At 41.5% G+C, this 23,535-nt stretch overlaps 1 protein-coding gene across 2 annotated transcripts in view; it reads left to right on the plus strand.

Moving 5' to 3' along the window:
* The window catches only part of LOC136881214 (ATP-binding cassette sub-family G member 1), a 470,255-nt gene that overhangs the window by 209,745 nt on the left and 236,975 nt on the right, over window positions 1–23,535 (plus strand). The window contains exon 1 of one of the 2 annotated variants that reach the window (XM_067153940.2): window positions 15,691–15,788. The exons of the other annotated variant lie outside the window; for it this stretch is intronic. Within the exon in view, the coding sequence (XP_067010041.2) occupies window positions 15,698–15,788 (91 nt within the window). The 5' untranslated portion in view covers window positions 15,691–15,697. Of the gene's footprint in view, window positions 1–15,690; window positions 15,789–23,535 lie in introns of those variants that run through there. 2 annotated transcript variants of the gene reach the window in all.

The raw sequence follows: 23,535 nt of genomic DNA on the forward strand, positions 1-23,535 counted from the left end.
TAATAATAATAATAATAATAATAAATGATGTTTATGTTGCACTTTCAGATAGGCTTATCTTTGTGCACTTTGTTTAAGTAGATGTTTGTTTGCGTGTATTTATGGTTGATATTCTGTAGTATGTCATTTTGACAGTTAGGCAGCTTTTGATTTTTGATCTACGAGTGTAATGTCAGTTTATTATTTTGTTATTTCATCAGGATTTTAGATCAATGTCTTTGGGTCACTTTTGTTGGAGTTTTGATGTTATGGACACCGCCGTGATGTTTTTTTTCAAGGTTTATTTTCATGGTTTTTGCGCATTTCAGTTTGTTTATGTTGCGGAATCATCTTTCAGATGGCCGGTTTCGATTTGTATTTATCCCGCGTATTTTTGCGACGATTTTGGGTAGACGCGAATATTTTATCTCTGTAGTTGCGGTTGCGCACGTTTCAACATTTGTGTTTTGAGAGGCAATCTCGTCACTTGTTTTGTTTATATAGTAACAATGAGCGCCATTGATGAGTCAGCTCTGTGATTTTTGTGATGTGTTAACAGTGAGTGATCGAGAGATCGAGCTAGATGATTAATATCCCTGATGATCTACGTTAATGATGGAAATATGATATTTGAACCATGTCTTGAATTTACATAAGAAGTCGTAATATGCACGACAGATATTTTGCCCGCCGGGTACGAGCGAGGCCGTATTGTGAGAATAATGAATTATAATGACGTCGCGAATTAATGAGGAAATAGAAGTGTGAAATGAAGAATTTAACCACGTGCGTTAAAATGTGTTACGACATGGGTATGATACTACAGGCAGGAGCCTGTATTTGTTAAATAATTCCAGGGAGAATAGATGCTCGACAAATAATGCTAGCCAGTGTACAATTTGGACAGAGCGACGAGTCAATGTGTTTTGAATATTTATGTAGAGTCACGGATAACGTGAAAGAACAGTAAACTTTTCCATCAAGGTTAGATAATATTATGTCCAGACGTTTGTAGTCTAAAATTTGAGATTGCCGTCAAATTCGCAATATTTTGCTACTCGCAGCGGGGTATATGTTTTCTGGTAACTCCGAGTTTGTTTTGCGCATTTCTATCCTTATTAATTTCCAGTAGGCCGCGATGGTGGGACCCAGTTTGTTATTGTTTTCTTTCTGAGTGCACCTTTTACCGTATTTGTGGGACGCAAGCGTATGTGAATTATTTATATTTGATGTGTTGTAAATAGATAAGTGTAGCTAGGCTAGTTTTGTTTTGATTCCTGTATGTTTTGATCGGAGCAGTGGTTTCTCCGTTAAATTAATGTAATGATGTAAATTAGATGTTAGATGTTAGGTTTATAGGTCATCGATTCTGTCACAGTCGAAATAGTAGTGGTATGCTCATACCAGGCATCTAAGTAATTACCAAATTTTCTTTTAAAATCCACTACATTTTTATTTTGAAATGAAGCGATCTTTAAATAAACCAATTGTATAAAACTGCCGCAAGAAATGGTAAATAAGATGGTATCTGCCTCCATCTAGTGGTGATACCACAAATATGAATTTATAAATGAAATGCAGTTAGCGGCAAAGTCAATAGAAATTTTAATGTACAAAGATCGCTGTCATTCGATAATGTTAACATCAGGCACTTGGCCTAAATTTTGTTTTTATTTTAAGAGTCCAGTCTATCACAGGCAAGCAAGTGGAGTCTAACATGTAGATGAGTGGTTGGATACACTCAGAGTGATGTTTCGATAATTGATTTGTTTAATCAGGAGGTGTTGTATAAGACAACAGTTATGTAGGAAATGAAAGTGATGTTCATGGTTGTTTCGTTCTTTTTCTAAGAATTATTTCCTTAAGTGATACACTTGCTGAGTGCAGTCCAAGATTATTTAAATTTGGGTATTTTTCCCAAATGAGCAACATGTGTTAAACATTTAATAACTCTTATAAGTCAGTGGATTGATCGACGTAACAGAATTTAATTTACTTTATTGTGAGTCAACTATTTTAATTTCATTAATTTATATTTGAGAGTTTGTTTCTCTATTATTTATTTCTATATTTCAAGTAGGTGGTTTTTCTGACCAGAGTTTTTATACAGAGTCATTTTTATTCAACTTGTAGACAATGTCAAGATAGTCTGGCATATTTTAATTAAGGTGTTGACCTTCAGTCAGTTATTTAGGCAGTTTATGTTTGTTTTGGAAGGCAGACCTTCAATTTTAAATATTTTATTAGTCTCTTTTATTTCATTTGTTTACATTTTCACTAGTTCAGTTTACGTTTCATTTCAGCATTTTGCATTTTACTTGAATAAATTAGTCTTTTATTTAAATTTTAATTCAGTCTTGGGTACCGTCATTTTAGTTAGTTTACCCCTTCTTTTCATCTCCCTCACTCCTCTATCAGCGGGTGGCCTCTCCGGGGATATCGAACGGGCACGACTGAGAAGAAGAGTCTACATGCAGCGGTGAGTATGATTTATATGTCATTTATTACAGGAGCAGCCGGCGCAAAGAAGAAAGAAGAGATCACCGCAGTTGGTGCCTTAAAGGGCACAATATACATGAACAGTATTCAGTGAAGACAAACATTTCTGACAAATTACCTATGTGATAAGCGGTAGGCCTATATAGGACGTGACGGCAATTCCTACCGGGCGAGGAGCACCGAACTGAGCCAGGTTGGGGCCAGGACACCGCCACTCAGGCCGGCGATATGAAAGTGATTCAGTCCCTGTCATGAATGGTGTGAAAATGTTGCTCATAGTGAGCAATTCAGCGGGCACTGCAGACTGATGTGTAATAATAACTTGTGGCTCGGTGAGGAAAGCAACGGCAAACTGCGTCACTCCTCATGACACTTAAGCGACGCCTAGGCCATCTATGACCGCTGTTCGGCCCTCCTTGTTTGTTATTGCTATTTGGTTTGCGTCGCACTGACAAATGCAGACAAGGAAGTGACCGTGGCCTAAATTAAGGTACAGCCCCAGCATTTGCCTGCTGCCGACAGTGAGGTTCGAGCCCACTATCTCCCGAATGCATAACATTTATACCAAACCAAATTGGATCTCGGTGACAAGGAAGACTATGAAAGAAATGTTAAGTCGCTCGGTGGCCTTCTGTGCTCAGACGTCCAGGAATATATTATATACCAGTGATCCGTAAACAGTTTCTGTGGTGACATTCTCTGAGGCTTCGTATACATTCGGCAGCATCCTATTTCACAAAAATATTACTGAACTCTTTTAGGCAAGTCTCGGACCGTCCTACCTCCATTCGACAGAGTTGCAGACCGAATGCTGGAAGGCATAACGGTCTATAATGGAGATCCATGTATTTACTGCACCCTTTGGTCCATATTGAGGGATACCTACCTTTCTTACCTATCAGCAAAGTTCATGAGATCTGTCTCTTGGGTCGTATCGGGTTCTTCGTCACTTGCTGAGGTAAAGGTAGGGTTCAGTAATTCTAATCTATTTACTGGAATGAAAGGTCTATTTAAAAGATTCCTATTTATTCAGGAAAATTCTGAAGCAATCTGATATGTCAACGGTATCATAGAAGTCAATTGTGTCCACTGTACACCACAATCATTTTTACATAAAGGTCAGAACACTGGTGTGAGACTTTAACGTAACTGCCTGATGGGCATTCTTACTAGAAACCATTGTCTCAATTATTAATCCTTTAAGAAAGGAAAGTCTGGATATCCTTAAATTCGGCTTCCATGTGAGACCACATGTACCATCATAGTGATTCGTTATGGTCCAGCCCTCGTAACACGAACTCTGGACTCTGGGTATAATTAAGGCAGTCCAATTGGTGTGTGCCACACAGTGGTTCTACGGCATGGACCCTTAATTGAATCGATGTGACCTGCGTCTATGTCATGGACCGACATCTAATCTTCTAAGTTACTTTAAAGTCATTGTGGATGATGACCGCAAGGAAATGATGCTACAATGGCATATGGCCCTAATCCAAGTCACTGAGGTTGATGACCCCCTGACCATCCAAGTTTCTAGGCTGAAGGCTAAACACAATTAAGTTACATCGGTTGATGACCAAAGTTTCCACTTTACTATCCCCAGCACATTTACTGCTCAATCAATCAAAGTTCAATAATTACAACAATAGCAATGCTCACAAACTTTGTGGCAGTAAAATCCATTTCCTTCGGATATGTCCCCTTAATCGTTACTTTACATTTTAATATTCCCCAGAAAACAAACTAAAATTTCCAGAATGCATCTCCAAGTTATTCGCTTGATTAAAGTTATTTCAAAATGCTGTTTCACTGAATTTAATAATTAAATAAATTTAAATGATTTAGCGAAATGTTAAAGAACAGTAAATTTTATCTCCGCGGACTCTGGTTTCTTCACAAATTTCTACGCAGCTGTGATGTGAATTCAATCTTGTGATGTTTATCTGGCTGGAAAAGAATTGTTACATAATTCATGTCCAGTTATATATCTTGTCTCATGATTTCACACTTTAAAATCTAATCTAGTCCTAACCGTTATTAATACTTGGATATCCTAATAATCTACGTACAAACCAAACAACTCGCCATATAATTACGATGTCATATCTCGTCATACCATTTATGAATTTTGCACACCACTCACAGACAAACCAATCATCACGACCATCGCTCTATATTTTGGACAACCCTGAATTTGGTTACTCTGTTCCTTATACTCGAAGTTCATGGTTTCAAATGTTCAATACGTCCCCAATTAAACAAATTTTACAGTATTTCACAATATTCAGATCATTACCGACTATGAATTTCAACTAAATCCAGCATTTTAACGTTTTCCCCGGCCGAGAATACAGTACAATCTCAATTCCACGCCTGTCCCGTTATCACAGCTGAGGCCTCTCGTCCCCAAGTTCGCTTGGCAGTAACATGAAACACCTGGTTTATTCCAGTTGACTGGCTTCTCAAAATGCTCATCTTTTAAACTCTGCCGACATAATTAAACAAATACGATATTCTATCCAACAAAATGCACAGATTATGCTTCAAGATGCCCACACTAATTATACGCGTCGTCAACTAATACCGCTATGGATTTCTATGAATTTCTTTCCATTCCCAACATTATAAAATATACCTCGGGCTATCGTGTCCCGGCTTCAATGACAGGTCCAACCTGATTCGCACATCTCATCTCAACTCAATATAAAACATTCCTCGGGCTTCCATGTCCCGGCTTCAATGACAGGTCCAACCTGATTCACAAATCTCATATCAACAAAACTAACCTCTGTTTCCCAGCTCCACAATTATCATCGACAAAGAACTGGAATAAAATCCTCACTAGAAATCTCGACGTCTAATGTCGCACAATGCATTAATCATGAATAACTTCGCATAAAGGATATCGTATTTAATAACTTGATTTTTACGAGAAAATGACTGAAACATTCTACTAGATCTTTTATTGTCAGTCAGACCCAGTTTAAAATGGGCCTAGAAAAACGTTTCTCTCCGTGACCAAATTCATCACCCTAGATTCTCACCCGACAGCGCGCTTCCACTCGATTGAAAATGAGTAACCATGGATTCCTAAATTATTAACGTCAAATTGCAGACAGAAAAAATTTACGTCGACTGAACATCTTAATTTGGCATCACAAAATATAGGCAGTACACTCACACGGATGACGATCTACATTGGACGTGATATCACTTCGGAACCCTATTCAATAACTTTTTACAACATTATACGGCACTCGCAAGACTTCAAAAATTTATCCAAGTGGAAAATAAAACAAATGACTCTTTTAGTCGTATTCTCACATTTACAAAACTTAGTAGGGGTGACCACTGCGTCGTATATCCCCATTCAAATACACTTTTAGAGATCATGAGACAAGATATAAGAGGTAGTAAGATGGAAAGTCACCTACCTCATGTAGTCACACCATTGTTCGTCATAGGGCTCACCTGCGACCCTGGCATTTTATTTAGCCATTTTTACATTCATGGCTTTACAAACCATTTTTATATTTCTTCAGGTTTCCTGGAATAAAGCATACTGAGCGCACACGATGGACTATAATTATTTCCGCACACGAATTACTTAATCACATTAGAATTTATTCAGTACTTTGACCGTCCTATCTGGTACAATTATTTCACTCAAGAAAACTATCTCCTCATGGAGTCAAGACCTAGCCATAATGGCTAAAATCTGCCGTTGAACTCAGTCTACTTTGTTGTTTGATTTCGCAGAGCAGCTCAACAATTTTTCGTCCGCTTTGTATCACAAATGCCGGAGAAGGAGACTTCGTCATGGCGTCCCTTCATATTTATAGCAGTTACCCCCTCTCTTCGGATATCTCCCTTTGCCGCCAAGAAAATTTCTATAAATTTTCTGACTTAACTGAACTGTAATTTCAAGAATTTTGAAAGTGTCTACATGCTTGCTACATTTCTGGCGGTAGTGTTCATGGACATTTAAAATTTTTACGGGTTCGATTTGTGAGATGATTGACCTCCTTTGATAGGCACTATATTTTTTGACTTGGCTTGGGTCACGCCATGTACACGCGCTTTGAAATAGTTCATAAAAATGACTGGAGATTCTTCCGCCGTCGACACGTGTGGCTGACGTCACGTACCCCAGAGCGTGGGACCGAAGGTAATCACCCCCTCGTCACGTGTCAAATCCATGCTATCAAGAATCCAACTTTTAGTTTAATTGTTAATTTATGCATAATGTTCTTAGGGCACAAAGGTCATGGGTTCAGTATGTATGTATGTATGTATGTATGCATGTATGTATGTATGTATAAGCTGCCTCTGTGGATCAGTGGTAGAGTGTCGGCCTCCGGATCCCAAGATAGCGGGGTCAAACCCGGCAGAGGTAGTCGGATTTTTGAAGGGCGGAAAAATGTCCATTCGACACTCCATGTCGTACGATGTCGACATGTAAAAGATCTCTGGTGACACATTTGGTGTTGACCCGACAAAATTCATTAAATCTCAGCCATAGACGCCCAAGAGAGTTTCAGTTTACTCGGTCTGCCATCTACTGGGTCTAGAGTAAAACGGAACGTCGAAATTGACGAGCAGACAGCCAGATGGCGTCAAATTGTAATGTCTGCACACAGTAGCTGAGGCCATACGATTATTATTATTATTATTATTATTATTATTATTATTATTATTATTTATGTATTATTATCTGTAAGCCGAAGCTCTAAGTAAAATAAACGGACACATACAATGTGGATAATATTTCGTCAGTTTCCACTGAAGATAATCCTTTCAGAAATAGATTGAGAGCTGTTAATAGCGAGCTACTACTCCAGACTTAATCCAGAGGGCGCAGGATTTGCAAAGGCCCAGTATTTAACGCAGAACACACGCGTTCCCTCCCAATGACCTCACCTGACCGAGACTGACCTCTTGTCATGCGTACTTCCACGTGCTCCGCCACTGACGTCATAATAGTCCTTCGACTGTCCTTCCAAAAAAATTAGCGCGCCGGTGGCTCGAGGTAATATCCGAATATTTGTAGACACTTAACATGGGACAATTAATATTTAACGGGGAGTCAGGAAGTACAAGGTGAACTTGACGGTTTGTATGAGGTCAACATCTGTCAACAGACGGAGTACACTTTTGACGCTTGAACCTTTGTGTAAGGAGTGCCAATCAGGGGAAGCGAGGGTGCCTAAAAGACAGAGCGCCTGACGCCTTACATTTACCTAACAGAATGTTGCGAACCCCAAAACCACGCGGGAAGCCCAAATTTTGAAGTAAGAATTATTTTGAAAATTTGGGGGTTTGACCGTGTAAATATGAATTCTGACCCCACATGAGCCCGACATGATGATAGCGACCCTCAACGACAAGGTAATGTGGGGGTCGAAAAGTTCTTCATTTGCTTCTTATCAACTTATGAACGTGAATTCCGACCCGTGATCATCGAGTGAATGGTAGGCTAAGATCAACCAAATGGTGAGCATTTTGCCGCAAGCTTGCAGAGGACGCCCCTCTCTTGGTCTCTGTGTTGTTGCTTGAGTCATCAGTCCATAGACTGGTTTGATGCAGCTCTCCATGCCATACTCCCCTGTGCTAACCTCTTCATTTCTACGTAACAATTGCATCCTACATCTGCTCTAATCTGCTTGTCATATTCACACCTTGGTCTACCCCTACCGCTCTTACCGCCTACACTTCCCTCAAAAACCAACTGTACAAGTCCTGTGTCCTATCATTCTATCTCTTCTTCTGGTCAAATTTAGCCAAATCGATCTCCTCTCACCAATTCGATTCAGTATCTCTTCATTCGTGAACACGAATCGTACAGTATCAGCGTAAAATCATAATTCAGAACATAAACTCGAGCCAAACGTCGAAGACGTAGAGAAATAAAAGGTGAAATAAGTCTGAATCAAAAATAATAAAAGAATAATACAGTAAACAGGGATCTCTCAGAAAACAAGCTAACATAACAATGGCAAGCCAAGAAAGGATAAGTAGGATAAATACCTCGGAATTGCAGTAGTCACATTCATTGACTCTAAACTAAGAGAGCCATACGAGAAAAAGTTAGAATTTTTTGTAGAACCATTTGTACGAGATGAAAGGCATCTCGTAGACCAACGTCGTCGTCTTCTTCTTCTTCTTCTTCTTCTTCTTCTTCTTCTTCTTCTTCTTCTTGAAAGGTGTAGTTGGACTCATGACCACGTCTCCATCCTTTCTTCGAAACGCCATTATTGTTCGAAGAACAGAAATAACTTGAATCAAAGATAAGCTAGAAAGAAATACTTTGGCAATCCTCCGTTACGTGAGGTGCCATCTGTCTAATAGGGACGAACTACACGTCAAGTGAAGCATAGAGAACACTAAGCGGCCATGTCATAGCTATGACATCGTAAAGAATGCGATATCTTGTAAAGTTCAAAAATAAGATATGGAGGTAATGAGGTGCGGCTCAGTAGTTACGTAGAAATTAAAGATCAGCACAGGATAGGGTGGCATGGAGGGCTGCATCAAACCAGGCTATGGTCTGACGACTCAAACACAACAGTATTCATTGATAAATTGTAGCAAATATGTAATTTCAGTTTAATAATTAGTAACATTAAAATGATATTGCTTTAAAGGACAGCAAGAAAGCGAACTTGGCTGCCCAGTGCAGTGAGCCCGGTTGTAAATCGCATAAGTAGAAGTCGTTGCTCCGCAGATGGACGAGTTTGGCGTGCACAGATTTGTCACGTAGACTACTGCAAGAATCCGTTACAGTCCACAAGGTTGCTTTACTTTCGGCGCGTCACGCTGAACAGGCAATTACAGAGCAGCTAGTTCCAGGGAAGCCTAAAAGTATTGAACTAAACCCTGGGGAATCAGGCTGCTTGACAGAATGGTGTTGTACAGTAGGAGAGGCAAATTGTAATATTCGTATGTTATCAATTAAATGTTACGACAATGAACATTTATTTCATTTTTTGCACGGAAAGGCATTCACTTAAATTTTAAAACGTTAGAGAACTGTTATTAACAGAAGTAGTAATTGAATATTCGCACGAAAACGTTTCAAAGAAATATGTATCAATACTGTCTCTACACAACATTTGTTTAAAAGGTTTTTGTTGAGAAGGTAAAGCCGTTCTTTCACTTCGTAACTCCGTTGACATTGACAATTCAAAGAGCTACTTGGAGTTGTCTCTCGGAGCACAAGAACGTGCCAGACCTCCGCTCGCGAATGGGAAGTAGGAAGAGTCGTAGGAGAGGTAACGTAACCGGTGCGGCAGTCAGCTATCACTTGCGCATGTCTATAGTGGAGGAGGGTCACATTCTAGTGTAGCTACTGGTGACAGTGTACACTATTTTATGTCACAGAATGTTTTTTACGACTGGCTTTAATTTGCACCGCCACAGATAGATCTTATGGCGACGATGGGACAGGAAAGGGATAGGAGTGGAACGGAAGCGGCGGTGTCCTTAATTAAGGTACAGCATTTGCCTGCTATGAACATGGGAAACCACGGAAAACCATCTTCAGCGCTGCTGACATCTCCCGAATGCCCATCGAATATTAAAGAGGAGAAAGAAGAGAATGTAACTGGACACGAAGGACGCGCACGATGGTTTAACTGAAGGCTGATGAGTTGAGAGGCTGTTTGTTGGTGGGCTTTCTCTAAGTTGTTTCGTAGGCACGTTCATAACAAATGTAAAGCCATTCGGAATGCAATGGAAGAATGTTATTTGTTTCTTGTTCTGAATGGAGCGACGCCACTCGCGTACAAGTTCGCAACTTCGGAAAGCCATTTCACTGAGGAAGCAGAAGAACACGTTTCGTGGTTTGTTGTTTGACACTGGACGATATACATATATATATATTTGGCTAGTGGTTTTAAATCGCACCGACACAGATAGGTCTTATGGCGACGATGGGATAGGAAAGAGCTAGGAGTTGGAAGGAATCGGCCGTGGCCTTAATTAAGGTACAGTCCCAGCATTTTCCTGGTGTGAAAATGGGAAATCATCTTCAGGGCTGCCGACAGTGGGATTCGAACCCACTATCTCCCCGATGCAACCTCACAGCTGCACGCCCCTAACCGCACGACCAACTCGCCCGGTACTCTATCTATATTAATAAACTGAGGAATTATAAAATAAATAATTTCATGTGGCTATTGCTAGCCTGGTAAGACAGATCCTTGGGCGAGGGTGGGCGCCATCTGCCGTGTGTGGTGGAGGATGTGTGAGTTGCAGGTAGTATAAATATTAAGCATTTAAGGTTAAAATCTCGGACCCGGCCGATAATCGAACCCGGAGTCCTTAGAACCGAAGAGCAGTACGCTGACCATTGAGCTCAGGAGCCGAACACTGAGGAATTACTGATCGTGTTTCATCAACAGGCACCACTATGGTGTCCTTGAGCCCAGCGACCTGCTCGCAGTGATCTCATTGCTGTTCAATGACTCATTCATCAACAAGTTGTATGTTCGAAAATTGTAGATGTCAGTGACGTGATGGAAAACGGATGAAACATATTCATTATAGTAATCACATCTCTGTTTCTTTAATGGCTCATCTCTACTGTCATCTTGACTAGGTAACTACCATAAGAAACTAACCTCAGTGTAAGGGGCAATCAATTTTGGAGGTTCTCTTACCTCAGTAGAGCCTTCGTGGCTTAGACGGCAGCGTGTCGGCTTCTCACAGCTGGATACCGTGGTTCAAATCCCGGTCACTCCACGTGAGACTTGTGCTCGACAAAGCGAAGGCGGGACAAGTTTTTCTCCGGGTGCTCCAGTTTTCCCTGTCCTTTTTCATTCCAGCACCACTCTCCGTTCCCATTTCATAGCATATGTCAGTCATTAATAAATCACTTTGGCAGTCGTGACCCCATCGTACTAATTTTCATTCATTACATCCCTGACCCGGTCAATGACTGGAAACTGAAAACAAATTGTAGGTTTTCATTTTTCTTACCTCAGTAAATCTATAATAATAAAACGAAGTGTTTGTCTGTTGGCGTTGAAGTCTACAGTACGGTATATGGTCTGACACCGGGGTTACGCTGGTCGAGTCCCGTTTGCCGAGAACATTGTCACCATCCTAATGTTGGCCGGCATGGTAACGGAGATGGTAGACACATACAGTATGTGTCTCTGTTATTCGTACAGGCTTCAATTTCTTATCAAGTCACGTATATTCACACTAACGATTGAAAAAGTGACATTAAACGTACATTACGGGTAAAAACATGGTTTGTCAATGACAATTCGTTAGTGAAAACCATACTTATTTACATACAGGCAAGAAGATTTGACATTAATGTGCCGGCATCGACAAACGGGTGTATCAGTTGTATTCGTACACATGGACAGGATGATGCCCACCGTTTGGTTGCGATGCACGGAAAAGTCTCAGTGACGGCATACGACTTGTCAAGTGGGATAGTATCCTTCCTAGTGTGTCTGTGGTGGACATCGGTAGGAGTGCGGATTTAAGTAAGGAGCTCAAGAACACTATACTTAAACTGGGCACTTAAAGGACTTTAATTACGAAAGATTGAACAGCTGGTCAATAGAACACATTCTGCTGTGAAATATGTGGTCGATACATTTAAATACAAAGGTACTATTAAGAACACGCGAAGGAAACCCAAGAAGAAAGTGTTTAACTGAAAGGAAAGAACGGCTTGTTGTTCGGCTTATAAAGTCAGATTCCAAATTAAGTGCATCAGTATTGAGACAACTCACGGAGGAACGAACTGGAAATATCAGCAACTCCACCATCCGTCGGATCCTGTATCGGCATGGGTACTAAGGAAGAATCCCTCGGAAAAGGCCATATGTAAGTATAAGAAACAGACGGCTTATACTGACATTCGCTAAAGAGCATATAAATAAGGAGAAATAATTCTGGAAAGGTGTTATCTGGTCTGATGAGACAAAAATACCTTTCTTGGGTCAGATAGCATCCACAGAATATGGAGAAAAATTGGTACGGACAATTATGGGGTTAATACACTCCCATCCATAAAATACTGTGGTGGGTCTGTAATGTTTTGGGGATGTATGTCAGCCAGAGATGTGCGTAACATATATTTCATCGACGGAATAAAGAACAGGGAGGGTTATAATGCAATACCGTGGGCAATCGTGAAGCAGAGTGCCGAAAATATGGGGATGCCACCTGTTTATATATCCCAGCATAATAATGAACCAAAACACACTGCTGATATTAAAAAGACATGGTTGATCTGGAACATTCCTAAGCAGCTTAGAACACCTTCCCAGTCTCCGGATTAAAATCCCATCGAACATCTTTGGGCTACGTTGAAGAGGAACCTCCGTAGGCTATGCGTACGAAGTAGGAACTTAAAAGTGTGATTCTTCAGGAATGGCAGAAAATCAGCCCCGAGATGTGCAAGAAATTAGTGTATTCTATGCGGCGACGATATCAGACAATTAAGAAGTCTTGGGGACATTCCACTAGATACTAACATGTTCCAGGAACCTTTTATTTGTTTGTTTATTTCAAGTGTTCAGTTTGCTTGTACGAATAGGAATGATACAAGATTATGGGCGCGCTTTTCTTTATTAGAAGCTGTATGTTTGGTTAACATGATTGCAGACAGATACAGTAGATATATGTTTTCTGAAGGCTTTGTTGAATGGATACTGAGTGAATAAAATCCTTTACAGTTTATTATTTTCTGGCAGTGCGTTGAAGTACTAAAGCAAACAGCCCGTACGAATAGAATAGGTACATACTGTATAATGCTTTTAAAGGCAAACTGTGCTGACAGCCTGAAAGACGTCGAAAATATGAACATTTCCAAGTCTAAATTGATGTCAGTAGGGAAGTAACCTAAGAGGACTGACTGGCAGGTTGGAACCGGCCGGCCTTAGTGTCACCTTCTGTAACCAAGGTAGCAGGTCCGAGGGAGACAGGCTTCAACTGGCGAGTGTCGGCTGTTGATTAGACCGTTAGCAGTTGGAAACCAAGTTAAAAGCTTTACTAGCGGCCTTGTAGTCTAGGCAAGGGCGCCCATACCCGGCCCTAGCTCTCGGGGAAAGGCAAAAATCTAGTGTAGTCAGATTTTTCCTTTCAAGAAAATGAATTAAAAGTCAGTATTACGTAGAAGCGGTAGTACCGTTCCCCACCAACAGGCAGGGAACACCGTGGGTTATTCTACCACAAGTCGACATTTATCTTCCAAAATATTAAAAATACTACGTACTCCCAGGTCTGCCCCCCCCCCCATTACAAACTGTCATATGTGCGCCCATTAGTCCAGGGGTTCAATTCCCGGCCAGGTCTGGTGCCCGAGGGCTCGTTCGAGGTACACTCTGCCAACATGAGAACAATCGAGGAGCTATCTGACCGTGAAATAGCGGCCCCGGTCCAGAAAGCCAGGAATAACGGGCGAATGTCGAGCACGTGTCACTACGTAATCTGCAGGCCTTTGGGCTGAGCAGCGATCACCCGTCATGGGGATTATTATTAATGTATTATTATTATTATTATTATTATTATTATTATTATTATTATTATTATTATATTTTTGTTGTTTTGTTATCTTGGGACATGATATCTGGGGCTAGTAAGTACGTCAGGAATTAGCCCTGCATTCGTTCGAAGTTGAAGTGGCGAAAAACACTTCTACTGTAGGATGGACGACAGTTGCTGTCCCGTCAGAGTCTCCTCTCTTACACAGACCACCTGGAGCTGTTCACAACGTGCTCCTAACACATTGTCTCCTTCAGTAGTTTCCTAATTGGCGGAAAAACGGGACCAGCTCTCTCTTTGTAGAATGTTTGTACGAAGGGCAAATCCTTCACCATTGGTAGTGATTTCATTTTCCAATTTGAGATGGTACAGATTAGCTCAGTGGCTTAGCTGCTGGCTTGGCACCCGGAAGGGCGTGGTTCGAAACCTGGTCGAGTCTGGGTCGAGATTTTCATCTCATGAATCACGTGACGCCAGGAAGGGCATCCGGTCTTAAACCCCCGACCAAAACCAGAATGAGCCTAGGTGGCTCCAGCGACCCCAGAAGAAAGATACTGATATTTCTCTCACTCCGGTACGTATCTTGCGTCCAGTGACCATGATGGTGGCCGGTTTGCAATCTTCATTTATTTTATGTGTGCCTGGTGTCGGCACGAAGCCTACTTTTGTCCATGGGGTCTGCTCAACGTTTAATGCCACCCTCACTTCAAATGAACACTGCGGAGAGATTTTGGAATCGAACCCAAGCTTTTGGCACGCAATTTGGTGATTAGGAGTTGTGTACTTAAACCTATGTAATATTTTTCTACCAGCGAGAGTCGAACCGGCTAACCTCGGTGTCAGACAATAACGATCATATTATTTCTCTCCGTATTTGAGGCGATCGTTCTTTTGCGAAGATTGGGTTCCATACGGTGGAAGACGAAAGAACTGGTAGAAAACCATCATTCATTGGTGATATCGGTTGATTAATTAACTTCTGCATTAGTTTACTTTTAATACGACTACCTTTACAACAACAGCAATAATAATAATAATAATAATAATAATAATAATAATAATAATAATAGCTTCCTCTCGGAATAAGTGGTAGAGCGAGGGCCTCGGGATCCCAAGATAACGAGTCCAAAGCCGGCAGAGATGGTTTGATTTTTAAAGGTTGAAATAAAGTCGATATCGCACGATAGCGACATGTAAAAGATCTCTGCTGACTCATTTGGTGTTCACCTGAAATTTTTTTATAAAAAATACTCAGCCATAGATCGTCCAGCAGAAATTCGGTTTAATCTGCCACTTGGTGGAAGAAAACGGAACATCAAAACTGACGCAAAGGCGGCCAAAATGACATCAAAATTAAAATCCAAGTTATATCGTTTCCACCCGCTCCGGCTCACTCTTGCCCGTTCTTCCTTCAAGAAAATCCCTTTTTTTCGGACTCTCCGCAATTTTCATTCTGAATACTTCTCTGCTTGCTACGTCTTCTTCCCTTATCTTACATATTTTGAGATTATGATGACACACACACAAGTAGGCTATTGCTTTCGACAGATTGAAAGCCTTAAAACAACTCAACAAAAAATATAGCATTAAATCATTCAGGATTCCTCGTGCGCAAGCGCGGTGCGGTATGTGTGGTGGGCGGAGTCTGGCCGGCCGAGTGAGGCAGTAGTAAACATAGGCACGCGGTCAGTGCTCTGTCGGGACCGGCGAGATGAACGTGTTCCTACCTCTACCGCCCAACTGCTCCGTCTCGGTCGAGTTCGTCAACTTGACGCTCACCGTCAAGTCTGGATTCAAGAAAGGTAGGCCTCAGCACCTCATACAAGTGATGTAGCGATATTACTCAAAATGCTTAATAAATCGCGACGTGAGAAACACATTTCAATGTATTTTGAAAACTACATAAAATGGGAAATATATACTAAAGTGTAATTTAAATGCGCGACGGATGATTTTTCAATTAAAACTGTTATTTTAGTCTTTATCTTGACACTTAGAGCGGGAAGTGTGTGCCCCATTTGACTGCCAGCAAGTGGTGTTTTGTATCAACAGTGTAAATATAATTTGTGTTAGAACGCTGAGGTGTGTCCCTTCAGCAGCGTCGCTTATTGTATTTTTTATTTTTTTTCTTGCGGTTTTACCAACACATTGAAGGTTTTCGACGATGCAAGCAAGGGAGAGGGAAGGTAGCAGCCGTGGCCTTAAGGCGTGACAATGGAAAACCACGGAAAAGTATCGTCAGGGCTCTCGACGGTGGGATTCGAGCCCACAATTAAGTGACCCAAACCGCATGGCTAACTCGTTCGGTCGTGACTTAGTACGAAGTGTCATTTTATTGTTATGATTTTGCATCAGTGTACATGCGTTTGTCTTTCTACGTTGCGGTTTAGTCTGCAGTATGTCATTTTAAAGTTTATTTTGCTCTTAGCTATATGCAAACTCGATTTTAATATCGTGCTACGGGTAATACTGTCATGAGACATTGCCTTTTCATCAGAATGAACTCAAATTCTGTTTTTCTTCAAATGCTACATATGTGCAACTTAAGCAATACAAAAATCCGGAATTTCTGATTTGAAAACGTTAAACAAGGCTACCCCTAGTGCTATTACACACAAGTACAGTGTGTTATTGTTCAAATCTAGCTACTTAAACGTTTATGTGAGTTTTTAGAGAGACGTTTGTTGCACATGTATATTTTCCGCCAAACATCATAGCGGTACAAATGTTACATTTTATGAAAGGAACGCACGGAGACCGGCCGGTCCAAATGGGCCAGGAGGGGCTCACACCAGCGCAGCGTTCTCGTGGTCAATATTTTGCGGGAACTGAGGAGAGTAAGCCTGGGAATGTCAGAAGATAGACCAAACTCTATTCATTCCTAAACAATTCAGAACTGACAATCAGTGAAGTCGTTTGTACCCAAAGTGAGTTGGTCACTGGACATTGAATGTTGCTTACAAAAGTTGAAATTCTCGCTCACAACATGGAATGTAGGTATCGCATCCTCTGTATTGAATACACCACGCATCGCACGAACCTGCAAGTATCCTAGCGAGAAGTGTGTCTGTCTAGAGAATTTCGCAATAACAAATTAATAAATTGTCATTCATACCATTGCCGACATTTACACACGTTCCTGTTCCTGTTCGAGACTTTAGACTACTTGAGTTTGACGCCGCGAGGAAACACCAGACGCCGCTACTGAACGTCTCGACGAAGAAGTAAGACCGTGCTAGTCAGAGTTCTTGATCCCTCAGAATAGACCGTAGAGCCCAAGTGGTGCTGTCTTATCACATTTTTAACTGATATGGACAGAACTCAAAATGTGATCACCCACAGAACTTGGAACCAAATACTCCGCTTGACAATAGCCACTATGTTGTTTGTCGTTCACTATTGAAACATAGAAATAGCTTTGTAGGATAGCTTGTCGTGAAACTGTTGTTAATTGATTTTTGTCCAACTACGGAGCAGGTTTGAGCTTACATAGCCCGCTGTTTCTTCTTCATCCGTTCGCGTTTTCCTCACCACGCTGTATCTTTTTGTTTAGTTTTTTCAGCAAATTTTTAGCCTACTGTTTATTAGGATTCTCAACTTTGTTTTAGCGTGAATGGTTTCTTCATTAATATCGGTTTCTTGTAGGTCTTCATTTATTTCTACTAGCCAACTGTGGTGGAGTGGCCGCTACGACTATGGAGCCAAGCTTTCCGTTCGGGGGACGAGTGGGTTCGAACCCTTCCGTCGGTTTTCTATGCTTTCCAATTTTCACATCAGGCAAATGCTGGGACAGCTCTTATTAATACGCCTCAACCGATTTATTCCATGTCCTTATCCAGTTTCAAGTCGTTAATTTCATCTTGATTAGCTCTTCAAATGAGGTTGGCGTGTAGAAGGACATCAGGCCGTAAAAACATGTCTAATCTCACCTGCTGTCTGACTCGGTATCAGGAAACAGGACTGAAGAATAAACGATTATTATTATTATTATTATTATTATTATTACAAAGTAAAATACGTGAACATATGTACGACGCTCTGTACGGAAGAGTGGCATATTCAGCTCTTAGCTGTGAATAGACTGTCCCCAGACCAGGTGATGGGCGAGGACTAGATTGCAATGAACCCACTTGACGGTACTCATAGTGCTAATCACCAGCACATAAATAAAAACATATTAAGTTTTACATGCTAGTGGCTAGTTTTCGGAGACGCCGAGGTGCGGTATATTTTCCCCACAGGGGTTATTTTAAATCGGACGTATTTGAGCACGTTTCAGACTGAGCTGGATTATCAGCGAGTGTATTTCATGGTGAACAAGAGTTGTATTGGGTAGACTACTTACTGAATTAAATGTTCAAGAAACAATATTAATATTAACACACGTTATTTTAAGTATTATTACTTAATTGAAGTAATTGCGTACAAATAGTGCTGGGTCGCTTCATACTCAATACTGTGGTTCTTAAGTCTTCCTTCATGTTCTTTTATTTCATAGCTGTGAGCAACATACCGTCTTTCGGTTCGGAGGGCCCCAGCTTCGACTTCGGCTGAGTAAAACATTTTACTTGCGTGTCAGTTCGCCTGGCTCGGGGGCTGAGTGTTTGTGTTAGTCTTAACTCCTCTTCATCTACACTCAAGACACCACAGAAACGCGTAAATAGCGAATGCATCTCTCCGGACATGGTTGGCGTCGGGAAGGGAATCCGGCCGTAGAATTGGACCAAATCCTTTGCAAGTGCTGACCCAGCAGCAACAAGGACGACAGCCATTTGACGCGAATCTCGAGACTACAGCACACACATTCACTTCACGCTCTGAACAGCTGTGAAATACAGACTCGCTTCGTTTATCCGCAGTACGTTCACGCAAGATTAGATTCTTGGCTCCTCAGCTCGAAATAACGCTGAATTTTGCGTTATACCGTGCTATGTCCATGTGCCGGACTCCTTGACTGAATGGTCAGCCTTCGGTTTATAGGGTCACTGGTTCGATTTCAGACAGACCGCATTTGGTCACTGCTGTTCAGAAAATAGGTGTTTGTGTTCGTCCTGATAACAGTTGTTTTCATCTGTAGTCACCAAAACGCACATCCTGGACATCGGGCACCCTCCGATAAAACTGGGTTGACCCCGATTAATGGCGATAAGGCCAGGTAGTAGAATTCTACCGAGGGAATGTGAGTGATTTAATTTCGTCACTAGATGAAATTAATTTGTCGACGACAGAAATAATATTATCACTAGTGAAGTCTGCGTTCTCAGCTAATTCTAAGATACTACTATTGGAGAAGCGAAATTCCGAGATTCGACAGTTTGGAGGCTTGCTAACTGCGAGAGCAATCTAAATCTTATCAGGGGCACATGGCCTCGTGTTCTTAGAAGTGACTGGTGGCAGTTGCTGGAGGGGTGTTACAAAATGCTGATGGAACATTATGAAGGTGCGTGCATGTAAGCGTCTTTATAAGGACACCGATACCAGTGAATTATGTTGATATTCAGATTGCACTACACTACAAGATATTACATTGAAATACAGAACGAGATCAAGGTCAACAGTTTTACAGCGAATGGTATGTTCAGCTTACAAATTAAAATCCAATTTTCTAGGCTTCTTAGAAAATAGATTCAACATGTCTGGTTTTACAATTATGTCTCTGATGTTTGTTTAGTTTCTGTTCGTCTTCCTGTAAAAATTGCATGTAGGGTGGGGGGTGTCTAACCCCCGACTACGCCCCTGACCGGTGGGTAACGCGGAGTTCCCCGAGGACGACAGGTGACACTGATGACGGAAACGCTCTCGGTATCTCTGAGGGCCTATCTGAAGGGTACAACGCACTCCAGAAGGGTGGTAATACTTCATAGAAATATCCACTGTTAATATTGTCAAAACCTGGGTGCTTTCAGCTAAGAAACCAAAGCCGTATTTCGACAAAACTTGAAGCGTTAGATAGACGTGATCACTTTTGGTTTGCTGTTCTCAGTTACAGATAACGTAAATGGTTGACCAGGTTTTCAAATCAAAGGAAATAAGACTAAATATTAAAATACAGTGGTCACAATCAATTAATCAATACTGATCTGCATCTAGGGCAGTCGCCCTGGTGGCAGATTCCCTATCTGTTGTTTCCTAGCTTTTTCTTAAATGATTCCAAAGAAATATTGGAAATTTATTGAACATCTCCCTTGGTAAGTTATTCCAGTCCATAACTCCCCTTCCTATAAAAGAGTATTTGCCCCCAATTTGTCCTCTCGAATTCCAACTTTATCTTCAAATTGTGATCTTTCCTACTTTTAAAGACACCACTCAAACCTATTCGTCTGTCATTCCACGCCATCTCTCCACTGACAGCTCGGAACATACCACTTAGCCGAGCAGCTAGTCTTCTTTCTCCCAAGTCTTCCCAGCCCAAACTTTGCAACATTTTTGTAACGCTACTCTTTAGATGCATGATGTAATCATAGTTTTTACTCATAGAATTTTTCATTCACTGATAAGCGTCTCTAAAAGGAATAACATTTCACTAACGAAATGTGCATTTGCTAAGGTAATGTGCTTTCCAGTCCTTGTTCTGACGAGCCGCTTGTCCTAGACCACACCGATGTGAAATTCTTTGGTCAGGTTAGGTATCCAACATAAACTTCGACCTCGGCGCCAGTCAGTACCGCGGAGTTGCCAAACTGTGCAAAATCATTAGAAACTAAAGGTCGGGGAAATAACGAACTATTTATGTGAAACTGAATGTGTACTGGCCTGGCGATTACGCGCAGTCACTGCCCGGCCAATTAAGAATGTTAATTTAGGAAAAAGGAGAACAATGAACTGTGAAAAGGCGCCGAAATCTAAACCTGCTGAGGAGAGAAAGGAACGAGCCGATACCGAGCGGGAAAACTGATAAGACAGAGCGACCTTAATATGCACGTCTCCCTGGGACATTCTTTACACAAATTGTAGATATCACAAGATAGCGGGTTCGATTCCAGCAAAGGTCAATGGTAATTGAGGGAGGCCTACATGTTGTTAGATTCCGGCGTTTTAAGGAACTCATTTGGGACGAAATTCCGGTATTCTAGCATAATCAGACAGAACAGACAAGTCAGCAGTCTTGCTCACGCCGATCAGTGTACGCTTCAGGCACAAGCCGTGAAGTTCTCTGCCAGTCGGTCGACGATGGATGCAGAAATTAATGAAAAGACTGCCTCGCCGAATTTAACTGCGGAGATCCCGTGGGAAAAAGGTTTTGCAAGCAGAGGACCGTAAATAATGCGTAAGTTACTATGTGGGCAGTCTATTTGTATCGACAAATGTACAACGCAACATGCTCATTCGCATGGTACTGTTATAGGAGACTATAAACATTACTGAAGACGAGATTTAAATACTATTTTCAGAAACTCAGCGAACAGGTAAAATCACAAAACACTAGAAAACTGCAAAATCAAGCGTAAAACGTTTTGAATTAGTTACTGTATTACGTTTTACAGAATGAATAACAGGAATTTTAATCTTCTTAGTCGAAATTCCCATCCAAGAAATAGTAAATCGTAGCCAGTATGTTTGTTGAACGCATGGTGTTGAAAGTCCCTAGCAGGTAGACTTTTCTCGGAAACAATTGAACTTATAGACGTGTTTGTTGTGTTTTTATGTGCATGACAACTGAATGATAATTAAAATTAAGGCTGATAAAACTTAAATGGGTGGGATATAAAATCTTTTCTAGAGCGACTGTATTTTTTAACGTGTCGCTGTAAACCGCCTCTGATAATACCGAGCGCAGTAGAAAGCAAACACGATTATTTGAAGATTATGGTGTCCTGTTTTGTACTGTGCGAGGAAAGCTTCGTAGACTTCAGACATGGCTGTCACTTCATCTTGGTGCTTGAGATAAGACGTTATGACCACTGGGCACGTCTATTCGATAATCCTCGCGGAACTGACCTACTTATCTGCAATTTGTGCGATTACTTGTCTCCTTGAGCTTGTGCCGTTCAACTCGGCAATCTAATGCTAACCGTCACTAAATAAAATATATCGGACCTTGTTTGTTGAGTGTTGAAACAGCTGATCCACCATTAGGTGTCACAAATACCGTAGTGTCCCTGAAGAGGCGTAGTAAGCAAACGAGGATTGAGCTAATTTCCCCTTCCTTTCCTGTCCGACCCTATCAGCGACTGGCTGCATAACTAACGGTATTATCAGACCTCAGTTGTGTCAAAGCCAAGGCTGATACTGATAGCCCTGGTCTTCAGAGAGGGATCTCGGTTTATATCTGTGCATACAGACCTGATATTCATTGATGTTGCTCTTTAACCATTGGAGCTTGAGATTGAATTGTGTACGAACCTCTCTTGTTGTAGTAACTACTTCGGTTCGTGTATCTGTGGTAAACTGGGACAAGAAATCTGAAGTGACCGTCTCTTTCTCAAAAAGAACCATCCCGGCATTTGCGTGGACCGAGCGCGTAACCTGCATGGTTCGCGTGGTGTAGCAAATAGCGTGCACTCGGATTCGAACCTCACTGTTGGCAGCCTGAAGATGGTTTTCCGTTGTTTCCTATTTTCGCACCAAGCAACTGCTGGAACTGTACGTTCATTGTCGGGCTGAGTAGCTAATAGTTGCGTGGTTCCTTAGATCTGTCCGAATGTGTTAAAATAAATCAGCCTCGTGTCTGTCAATTTACTGGCAGCCAAAAGAACTCCTGCGGTGCAACATTCCGGCACCTCGGCGTCTCTGGGAAAACGATAAGCGTAGTATGTCGGACGTAAAGAGACATTTATTATTGCAGTTTTAATGAAGGCCACGGCCGCTTCCCTCCAAGTCCCCATTCTATTGTCAGTGAAAACCTATCTAAGTTGGTGCGACATTAAAACACCAGGCTCTACATTCTTCTAGAGCTAGTAAGTTAAATCGTGCAACATTTATAGTAGATTAATACGGCAATGCCTCTCGCCGTGAGATGTGAGCACTACAAGGCCTCCTGGAGGAATGTAACGCGATGTTTACACGCTCACAACACCCACAGCGAAACTTGTCTTTCACCGACAACATAGGTTTATGTAGCAAACCAATGCAGTTTGTTGATTCTAAATCGTACAGCGCCTTCTCGAGCTTGTGTCCCCAGCCGGTAGCGGAACACGTGTGCCTGGATTTCCAGTAGCAGGTTGCTCACTTCCGCAGAAAGATGCATTTTAAGGTGCTCAGGGTGGCCAAGCTGGTCTGATCGTTTTCCGAGGGTTCTGGGAGACCAGAGAAATTTGTGTTCTGTTTAAATTGCTGCGATCCACTGGTGAACCCTCGCGCCTGACTTACGGACGTTTCAGATTATAATAATTTTAAACGTGTTCAAGTAGAGAAGAATCAGCGAAGTTATAAACGGTGACCAAAATGGTTGCAGTAATGTTACAATGCTTGTAACGAGCGGTTTGGGTCATGCATTCGGGAGATAATGGCTTCGAAACCCACTGTCTGCAGCCGTGAAGGTGGTTTTCCGTAGTTTTCCCACTTTCACGCCAGACAAATGCTGTACCTTAAGGTCACTGTCACTTCCTT

This window comes from Anabrus simplex, chromosome 9 (assembly GCF_040414725.1).
Source record: "Anabrus simplex isolate iqAnaSimp1 chromosome 9, ASM4041472v1, whole genome shotgun sequence".
Taxonomy (NCBI): Eukaryota; Metazoa; Arthropoda; class Insecta; order Orthoptera; family Tettigoniidae; genus Anabrus; species Anabrus simplex.